The sequence below is a fragment of the Electrophorus electricus genome, chromosome 3 (assembly GCF_041902795.1).
Source record: "Electrophorus electricus isolate QZ-2024a chromosome 3, ASM4190279v1, whole genome shotgun sequence".
NCBI lineage: Eukaryota > Metazoa > Chordata > Actinopteri > Gymnotiformes > Gymnotidae > Electrophorus > Electrophorus electricus.
In genome coordinates, this window is record NC_137499.1 from 28,012,254 (window position 1) to 28,022,848 (window position 10,595).

The 10,595-nt window shown below is 43.8% G+C and overlaps 1 protein-coding gene across 4 annotated transcripts; it reads left to right on the forward strand.

Moving 5' to 3' along the window:
• The first annotated feature begins 152 nt into the window (after window positions 1-152).
• On the forward strand, window positions 153-10,481 carry carhsp1 (calcium regulated heat stable protein 1). Of its 4 annotated transcripts, none has more exons than XM_027002726.3 (4): window positions 153-313; window positions 7,465-7,690; window positions 8,178-8,300; window positions 9,904-10,481. In XM_027002726.3, the coding sequence occupies exons 2-4, from the start codon at window positions 7,509-7,511 to the stop codon at window positions 10,064-10,066; spliced, it is 468 nt and encodes a 155-aa protein (XP_026858527.1). In that variant the 5' UTR covers window positions 153-313; window positions 7,465-7,508; the 3' UTR covers window positions 10,067-10,481. The 4 variants fall into 4 exon arrangements, with proteins under 4 accessions (XP_026858527.1, XP_026858524.1, XP_081567032.1 ...); XM_027002723.3 differs by having other exon boundaries at window positions 154-328; XM_081710906.1 differs by lacking the exon at window positions 153-313 and adding an exon at window positions 5,647-5,825.
• The last annotated feature ends 114 nt before the right edge of the window (window positions 10,482-10,595 follow it).

Here is a 10,595-nt window from a genome sequence, read left to right on the forward strand (position 1 = left end):
TTTGGATGGCTGCGTGTGCTTGTGTGTGCGACCAAATGGCTGGTTTAAGAATACAGCTAATTACCATTGTAAACTACTATTTGAGTGTTTACGGTACTGTTGGTTTGATGAGGTCATTTTCAGTGAACCTGGTAGACAACGCCCATTTGGGCGCGCTCTCCTGGCTCCTTGTGGACACACAGCTCACCAGCGTAGTGGCCTGTTAGTGAAAAGGTTAGCGAAGCTGCTTACTTCAGGAGCTTGATCAGCGCAGACAGACGTATGCCTTACAACTTAGTTATTTGGTACAACTACCCTGTGCTCTCTCCTCCAAGTAAGTTCGTTAAAGGTGAGTGAATTTTCGTCGTAAACCTGTAACCAACAAAGTTTATTTCGTGATTGGAATAGAAACCTGTGTTCTCGACCGAGGGAAAGACTGAACGGTAGATTGAATTGGTTACAAGGTGCTTTTTATACAGTAGTGCTTAGCTTAGTGATGCTCCACTACGCCAAGGAAAGACCAAGGTGTATTTTCTTTTCGTATTGTTAATTACAGCTTGGTGTATTATACGCTTTTTTTTTGTCCTTTAAGACACCCTAAAGAAGCTTCTTAATTTCAAATATTAAAAATGATCAGCATTGTTATTGATTTTTTTTTTCTTAGAGGAGATTCTTTAAAAGCACATATCCGTTTACTTTGCAACCATTCGATTATTCAGTTTCGCTTCAAATAAAGGGAGGGCTCCGAACATGGAGAGGAAAGAGCTGGAGTTTGGAAATGTTCTACCGCAAGTAGTGTTATGCGCAGCTCTAGAGAAACAATTGCAAAATCATAAGCAGCTGTGCGGTATGTATACGTAGCAAGTATATCTATTATTTGATTTAAGTTTATACGAGATTACGGCGTTTAAAAAGCATTATGTTATCTGGTATTAGTTGTTTTTTGTTATATGGAAATAGCTGAGCTTCCACTGAACGCAATGATGTTGATTTTCAAGTCAGTTTTCAACTGTTGAGTTCCTGTAATATTCTAGGCTGCCCTATCAGCGATGTGACCTGTGTTTGATATGCGTTCTCAGAGCTTGTGTTTCTTTGGGTTTGAACTTCTTGTGAATTTCTGTATCTGCTCAGTCTCGAATGCAGCAGGGTGTTTTAAAATGTCTTTCTTGAGACAAAGTTTTGCTCACTCAGTTGCCTTCATTTGACCTACACTGTACTTTTAATCTTCCAGATAGTCTTTAAAGTATGATCTGTTTTCTTTTGTCTTCTCCAAATACACTAAGCATTTGACCATAAACTTCAGCTAAAAAAGTTAAATTGTGGTGAATTCCTTGGCTTCTCCTTTGCTTACAGGTCAAGTTATATCCACCCAGTTTATCTAGCAGAAGACACTGACCCATACCTGAATGTCCAATTTCCCATAGCCCACTCTTTTCTTGGATATTTCTTTGACGCTGTACTGGAAATGTTAACATAAATGATCACACACTATTGAAATTTCTGGGGCAATACGTCCCATTAACACAAACGATACAAAACCTAGGGGAGTTCTCATGTCTTTGGGACTGATCAAACACTATGCTGAATGTACTGATTCCCCTTTCCTCTAACAAGACAAACTAGCACACAGTGTATTTGGTTAAGGGTCATCTGCAAAGAGCCTTGGCCAATGGGATGTCTTCTGCCTTTGTAAACAGCCAATTGAATTTGATTGTTTATACATCACTGTGGCTGATGCAGTCCAGCCATTGAGTAATGGACAAATAATTTGTCAGTTCTGGGGAGGTGGGAAATTGGGCTAAAAGGACATGGCTTAGATTAGTGCTAATTATTTTAGTGTCAAGAATGCGTTTGAGTTTTTGAGCAGAAGTGGTTAGTAGCACAATCCTGTTTCTACTGCTGACTCTGCTACAAAGGTGAAAAAGATTCATACAATCACATGCAAAGCAAAATAAAATGGCAAGATATGGCCATTGTCCTAAGGGATACTGTAGCTTGACATTCTCAAAATAGCATTGACATGTGAACGTGACCTTTTCAAATCCTCTGGGAAAACATCAATGTCAGCCTCTTAGTAAAGCATCACCTTTCTTCTCATCTGCCCTGTGGTTAACAGTTACGTGTCTGTATAAATCTGGTCTGGTCCTTCCCAGGCTGGTCTTTCATGTTGGAGGGCTTTGATCTGGGTCTCAGTGGTTATGCTGCAAACCTAAGGTTATCATAGTGCAGAATTCATAACAGCACAGATGTTGTGTACCAAAATAAGTCTTAAGTTGCTGTGCTGCTGTGTTGAACATGTAGTGATTTGATTTGAAAAGCAAAAATTAATATGCTATTCTCTCAGTTTTTGGTGATTGTGACTTGAATAGACTGGACTCCTCACCGTTTGCCTGAGGTTATCAGAAATGGAAGTCAAATTCAAGATGCAGCTGAGAGATGTTTTTGTCCACATCACACAACCCCATGATTACATCAGCCCCGTGGATGCACCACCTTGTCTCTGCTCTGACACACCCCACTCACCTTTAGTCAGTTTGCTTCTTCAGTCAACACATCACAGGGCAGGTGTAGGATTCCTATAGTTCTAATGATCTCTTGCACACAACTCTAATGGAAGAATGGTAAACCAAAGTTCTACTGCTACTACTGAGGTAGGAGAGGTAGGACATTTCTTATTTACAAATAATGTTGATATGATGAAAGCTTAATTTTTAGTGTTCTTGCATCATCTGTTGTTGTTTGTTGTTATTAAATTAAATGAGGGATGGACCATAAAGGGCTTCTAAAAAGGCAGTGTAGAACAGGGGCCACTGGTAGATATAGGTTATTAACTTTCATATCTGCAATGTCTTGTATGCAATTGAGAAGATTAAAGGATTAATATAAATGCAAACAATAATGGCAGTGTTACTTAAACTGGACATTTGTATCTGAAGACTGCTAAGTGGTAAGAGATGCTCTATGTTGACTTTTAGGCCAATGAATCGATACTAGTGGAAGCAAGTGCTGTGAATATTATGGCGAGACATTTATATCAGTAACATTTAATCAAAGCCCAGTTTACAAACATATCACACAAAACTATTTTATCATTTAGTATTTACAGTTTGTCAAAAATGCAGTCCTATCTTATCTTAAATCCTGACCTTAAACTGAAATTCTTAAAGCGGTGTTTGGCCGTTTGAGCTTGATCTATTCTTGCTCGTGGGACCAACCAAACCACCATGCACTGTGTAACATGGCCGTGAAGGAAGTCGTTTATTAATGAGGCATCATTGAGTCCCCCCCCCGCCCCCTGCTGGGATGCTAAAAGCCCTCTGCTGCTCCTCCGAACAGGAAGTGGCAGTGCGTGTCCTGATTATGCGCTTACCGCGACAGGAGATTGGCTGGGATTTGCCACCTCTCCCCATCCTCTGCTCTGTTCCATAACCTGCACCTTTGCCCTCCTATCACTCTGGGACTACAGCACAAAGTGGTATGATGCAGAGAGCCTTCTGAAATCCATGGGTCATGTATGGGGCGAACTCTGGGTGTGTGAGAGAAATCTGTAGTAGCGCTAAAATACTGATACTGCAGTTTATTCTAGATGGAAGGTCGAGTGGAGATGGAAAATCTGTGCACTGTGCTTGTGTATTTAACTGGTATCACGTTTGTTGAGGAAACCGTATTGAACAAGGCAGTATTTGTGGGGAGGATATCTCCTGGTCAGCTGTTTGCTAGTGTAGTGGAAGGAAGGGCCCTCTTCCCAGCATGCTCTTTGAGACCAGGTAAACATTCAAATGGATCTACCCAGCATGCGCTGTAACATAAGACTAGTCAACAAGACCTCATGAGAGTAACCTTTGCTAGGGAAAATCCTGCAGAAATCAAGCATGGCTGCCTTCCTTTAGAAGTAGGCTTGATATAAAACAATGATGTAGTATTATTATTATTATTATTATTATTATTATTATATTTGTTCCAAAGGCTATTGCAGTGGTCAGGGACTGTTTAAGACCATTTAAGTCAAAAACATAAGCTATTTTATAGGCAGATATTTCATGTTTAAATCCAGGAATAAGCTTCCGAATGCATGTGTCAAATATGCTGCTAAGGCAAGTTGTCAACAACCTTGCTTGCTTCACATTAAGTAGGAATACAAAGACCAAAAAAGTAATTTTATCAGGATACTGGGGGGGGGGGGGGGGGTTTGGGGCATTTAGACTTGAATGTTGTTGTGTTTTTTTTTAAATAAAAGGTTGTATTCTTTGCCAGTGGATGAACACTGCTTAAAGACCACTGGACAGGAACTGTCCAACCTGATTGTCATTCGTTGTCCACATGTACACAGTCCAATATAGTGTACTGATAAGGGGTCCATTTGAAAGGCCAAGGCTTAGGAAGTAGTGCTCATCCTCCTCTATGTTCACCTGGCTTGTAAAATAAAACGGCTTGCTGGGTCAAGTTCAAGGTGGCCTTCCAGGTGTGTGTGCATGCGTGCGCCCGTTCCTGTGCCCATGTGCTCCTCCTTGTTAACTGTGCGTGGCTCTTTTTACCCTGCTGGCTGTTCCTATGAGCGGGGCCCTGTTTGCCCCCTCTCAGTTTATGTCCACTTGGATACGTCGCTTGCACTGGCACGAACATGTCCCATCAGGCAGTGTGGATAAGGCTGCTAATGAGTGAGAACAGGCTTCTGTCACTCAGCCGCCGCGATTGTGCTGCTGGGCATAGCTGCGTTGCCCGATGCGCTCTTTTCATTCAACTTTTTCAGCTGCATCTATTCGGTTGTGATTTTTTAAATTTATTTTTTCCTGGTTCATGCATGAACAAAGGCAGCAGGAAAATGAGTGGTTGTACCCCCTTGCCACCCAGCTCCAGCCAGGAGTGTCTGTACTGCAGCATTGCTACAAATATGGACCAGAGGAAACCTCCATTTCCTCTGCTCCCTGCCGGTAAACTATGGGGTCAGTCAAAGATGCCCACATTAGTTTTCACAGTGTCACCTTCTCTCTCTTCTGTACCACTGGGCACAGCTGTGGTGTGTGAGCGGAGAGCTGGACTGGGCACTGGGTCCTCCCCTCTCCTGATATGCTCGTTGCCGTCATGGTTTCCTGCTGTTTTTTCTTGCTTTATTAACTGCCACAATCACACCTTTTTCTTCTGTAGGCTATAGGTCATTTGCAACACACACACATACACACACAGTGGTGCATAGGAAGGAAAGGTGCACAGTTACATGTTTTGTTGTAGTCACTAAGCCTTGTGCAGGCTGCTTGAGTCTCTGTGTGGGTAATGTACACACCTACCTTCTGCCCTATAGAGCTCTGCTCCTCCTATAATCATTACACCCATTTTAGATTAGTTCCCTGAGGCAACGTACATACAAACACTGTACAACACTGAAGTTTCTATTAAATTTATACATTTGACTCCTGTAGTTGTAAAATGGTTTAAAAAAAAAAAAAAAAAACCCAGCAAACATAGCTTAAAGGTTTTTATGAATGATGGGTGTTATTTGCCCTAAATGGTGTAAAAGTGTTTTTAACTATGCCTACCCATAGTTACCAGCCTGAAGGTGTTCAGAGAGTGTCGGTGTGAGGGACTACAGTCTGCTCAGTAGAGGAAGAGAATGCTGAGAGAACTATTTCCTGTTTTGATCTGTGCTGCCAAAGCACTATACTTGGACAGGAGTTGCCTCAGCTTGTTGAAATGGAAAATCCGTAAATGTTGTCTGTATGTGTGGAGTTGGTGGGTGAACTGTGGTTAAGCGTTTCGTGGTTGTAATCACTTTTTAACTCCTTTGTTGTCCCTGTCATGCAGGCTTCAGGAAATGGGACTTGCGCTTCCTTTGTTAGTCATTGTTCGTGGTAAGTGGGACAGGCATTTTGGTGACATGTTTGGCTTACACTGCTTTAGCGGTTCCATTGTGGTGGGCCCTGGACCTGCCAAGCTGTCCGAGTCTTCTGCTGATGCAGGCAAACTCTTTAGCACTGAGCTGTGGTTGGAGGGGGCAGGCAATGGAAAATTCCATCAGTGCTGTGGGTGACTTTACCCCAGGGGTCTAAACGCCAGTCTGGGGGCCCTGGGTCTATCTTGGGCTGTTTCTGTGTCCAGAGTAGCTGAAGGGGATTCAAGCGGTGAGCCTTAAACTGGATGCGATCTCTTAATCATAATCTCTTAGTACTGTTAGATTTAAACGTCTCTTCACCTATAAATTTCGATATGTATGGGGCAGAGGGATAGAATTGGCTCCATTTGTAGTACCCACTGTGTTGACAGGTTAGCGATGAGGAAGAGCTGTGCATAAATGGCACAGCATAGCTCAGCATATCTTAGAATCTTAGTCATTCTGTAGAACATGCCTACCAGTGAGAGAGAGGATATCTTCTTAAAACACTTGCACTGTTTTTTTCCGTGTTCTGATTACAGGAATGTCTGTTGTTTTTGGCATCCTTAGAGTACAGCTGAAATTTCATGCCGTCATATTTAACTTTGATTATGCTGTAGAGTACATAAATATTATTTTATTTATTTTTTTTATTTTAATAATTTTCCTTGGTAAAACTCACACACACACACACACACACACACACACACACTCTTCCAATACTGGATGATGTGCGTTCATCATCGTTCGCCGCATTTCGTGCTGTCGTTGATCTGTGGTGACCCATGGATGTGCTAATGCTCGCCACCTCTCCCCTCCTGCCCGGGCCATGCCGGGTCAGCGCCTACCTCCACGAGCCCCCCGCCACGCTTTCGTCATGTGTGAAACCACATGCAGATACGATCTCTGTGGGGGCCTAAAAAGTCTGGAGAGGTTGTGTGATGTTCTGGTAAATGGGGGAGGGGGCGGCAAGAGATCACATTACTGCAGGGAACAGAACAATAGATTCAGCTCAGTTTTATGGCTTGTGGGACCCGACACGCCCGCAGCCTGGGCTCAGTGTTGCTGTACCAGCCAGGCATGATTTAGTTACTAACTATCCCTGTGTTCAAAAATGATTCCTGGCTAAATTTTGCCTTAATAGTTTATTTATCTCTATAACATGAATTATGTGCCTTTAAAATGTTCATATGCCGTTCATGTTCATGTTCCAGTGCCAGGAGCACTTCTGCCTCATATGCATCATGGAGCAAAATGGCATTGCTCACTACTTTTTTTTTCCCACTTCCAGACTCTTCTTTGCTAATCCGCATGCTCACCCACAGTTGCTTTATTGCGAGTGTCATTGCGGTGTTTCCTGTCTAGTCCTCTGTTGCTCCCAGAGGCTGCACATTCTTGCACTGTCCTGGTTGCCTTCACATCTGAATTAAATAGTGCGGAACACTGAATAGCTGGTACAGTAGTACTGTGAGTTAGGAGGGGCAGAATGTATGGTGGGGGGGGGGGGGGGGGGTTATATGAACACTGGACTGGGAAATGAAGCTTTGCGTCTCCCTTAGTACGTAAGCACCAAATAAACCCCGGCATGAGTCCGATGTCCGTGCGTCTTCTCTCCCCAGTGATCCGTGCCCGGTGGCGTAGCTAAAGGCGTCCCGTGGGCAGCATGTCCTCTGAGACCTCGTCCCCTGTGCAGGCGGCACCGTCCACGCCCCCCTTGCTATCGCCTGTGTCGCCCAGCTCCCTGCACCTGCCCCAGTCCCGGCAGAGAGACCGCTCGCCTTCACCCATGCGGGGCTACCTGATCCCCAGCCCGCTGCCAACCCGCAGGAATCGCACCGTCTCCGCGTGAGTACCCAAATAGCCCCGCCCGGTCTGGCCACGTTATCATACAGCCATCGCGACTGTACCTTCTGATACCATTAAGGGCACTAGATGAATGCCCAGTGTGATATCAACTGGTGTGTAATGTTGGAAAAACATTTTGTTTACGTTTTTAAAAATTTATCAGGGTTGTCGTAGGATGGTCACGTTGAGGTGATCATAGTATACACACACACACACACACAAACGGTTAGTGTTTTTGCAGTCATTGAACAGGCGTGATAATGTAGCTTTCCAGCACATCACCCTTGCAGTGGTTGTTGCAGAGCCCTGAAAACACATGGAAATAAATTCTGAATCTTGTGCAACGTGCTTTTGAGCTGGTTAGCTTTGTGCACCTCCTGTCAATTTTGAACAAGGCAGGAGTTGGAGGACTTGCCACAGTGGGTGGATATTTTACCATTTCGGTGTAAAGGACTCATGACTTTTTTTTGTTGTCGTCTCTTCACAGGTCCACAAGAGCGTCGGAGGGACCAGTTTTCACTGGCGTGTGCAAGTGCTTTTCACGATCCAAAGGACACGGCTTCATCAAGCCGTCGGACGGCGGCGCTGACATCTTCGTGCATGTCTCGGAGTGAGTAGGCTGTAGCCAGTGTGCTGAATCCATACACAGCAGCCCCTCTGCACCCTTGGTGGATATCTCCTTAGAAACACTTGCCTTGTACCTACCCTGGCTGCTCACTTATGTACACTTAACGCATATTCTAGGCACATTCATATGTGCGCAGTTACAGTAATGCATCTGTTGTATGCATAATTTTTCACTGGCCCAAGTGAAACAAGGGGTCCTTAGCTTAGAAACTAGAAGTAAACAGGGTAGGCATGGTGTTACCGCTGCTGACAGCATGGTTGTTGATGCTGAGGTACAAGTTCAATTACATCACGTTTATTGGTATTTTTACACATGGCACTGGCAGGACTGTGTTGAGTGATCTGACACCCAGAAATATCTAGCAAAGCCTCGTTCAGTCCTTTTTAAAACCTGAGCGCTGATGAGCCGTGGGACGAGTGACATAAACCGTGCGTGCTGGCAGAAAGGCTGTCTGCTCCAATGGTCCACCTATAAGATTTTTCTAAAAAATGGCTGATATGTGTAGGAGTATGGGAGGAAGGAACAACGTGCACAATCACCTCTTCTGGTGGAGAAAGGAAAATGTGCATAATTACTACCCTGATTCGCCCACCCACCTCCTTGCTTTTGCTTTCTTCTAAAAACACACACACACACACAGCAGTTGTCGTCTTTGTGTCAGATGAATTCAAAAGCCTAGAACCGTTCACTGCTAAATCACAGTGGTAGAATAACCTATGTTGGCCCTTCTGACATTGGAACACTTTAGCATGTGCACTTTAGCCATAATGTGATATGCACATGCTTTCTTGCAAGGTACTTTAGCTTTTATATAAGTCACCTGCTTGTGTGTGTGTGTGTGTGTGTGTGTGTGGGGCCAACACAAAGTGCAGCTAGGTGGTGCTCTGTTGTGCGGGATGAGTGGCTGGCCATGTCACGTCATGGCTGCACATGCAGATCTATGGACTGACGGAGCATGAAAGTGCCGTGTAGCGCCGTCATAAAGGACATTCATGTCAATTCAAGGACACTCTGCTGTTTTGTAACTTTTTTCCTCTCCATTTGGGTATGCTTTTACCTCTTAACCTGAGGAACTTAAGACCACACAGAAAATGTCACTCTCTTCTCAAAGTCTAAAACAAATATTACTTTACTTGCACAGCACACTGCCTCCTGTACAAGGAATTCTGGCTCACTTAGAGCAATCAGTTTTGTCCTTGGATGAAATGGTAGAAAGCATAAAACATTTCAGATACGACTTGGCATTTATGAATTAAAATCTCCCTTAAATTCCCTCTCCACCTCAGACTGTCATGGGTCACCATGTGCACTCGTGTTATTCTGCTAATCAAAGATTATCTGCATAGTATCGATGGTATTCTGGTCATAAATGGCCTTTGTGTAGATGCTTCTGTGTAGTTTTGTGTCCCATAGATTGGCTTTTGGCTTTGTTCTAAACTCAGTTTAAGATTAGCTATGGTTTAACCCACCTTGTCTAGTGCTGTTAAAAATGGTTCCTTAATTGCTGTATTTGAGGCAAATGCATCTGAAATTGAATGTTTCTTCTGACTTTGTTGTTTTGTGTGTGTGTGTGTTCCTCCTGCAGCATTGAGGGAGAGTATGTTCCAGTCGAAGGGGATGAGGTCAGCTACAAGATCTGCTCCATTCCTCCTAAGCTTGAAAAGGTCCAGGCGGTGGAAGTGACCATCACTCATCTGGCACCAGGCACCAAGCATGAGACGTGGTCAGGAGCAGTTGTTAGCTCCTGAAGACTGGGGGAAGTACTGCTCAAGCTCAAGCGTGGTGCTTGTTTTGGTTACCATGGGGGCGGGGGGGAGGAGAACCGTATGGTAACTGTGCAGATGTGCAAAAAGGGGGGGAAAAAAAACCCAAACCCTTGTGAATATTGTTGAAGATGATGCATTCCTTTTTCAGTGTTGGTGGGTTTTTTTCTTGCCGTGTTTTCAGTGTTCCTAAGCAGTCTTTGCTGTCAGCTGTGTTTTCACACTTAACTCGAGTCATATCACTATGGCTGTTGGGGAGGTAGATGCTCTGCTTGTAACAATAAAGCCTTAATTCACATCTATATATTTGCTTGCTGTAAAAACACTGTGGCACTATATCCTCTTACTCATGTCACTTTTCATTATCAGTACACTATTAAACAGTAAAAGGGATGCAGAAGTGGGTTGTCAGAATTGTACTGTATGCTGGAATCATTCTAAATGTTAGCAGTATTGGGTTTGGTGTTCCTTTAAAAACAGTCCATCCATAGTAAGTTACCCCTCTTAGGATTTA

Coding starts and splice junctions, on each gene's coding strand:
- carhsp1 (XM_027002726.3), top strand. CDS start 7,509: ATGTCCTCTGAGACCTCGTCCCCTGTGCAGGCGGCACCGTCCACGCCC. Junction 7,691..8,177: donor AGGAATCGCACCGTCTCCGC/GTGAGTACCCAA, acceptor GTCTCTTCACAG/GTCCACAAGAGCGTCGGAGG. Junction 8,301..9,903: donor ATCTTCGTGCATGTCTCGGA/GTGAGTAGGCTG, acceptor TTCCTCCTGCAG/CATTGAGGGAGAGTATGTTC.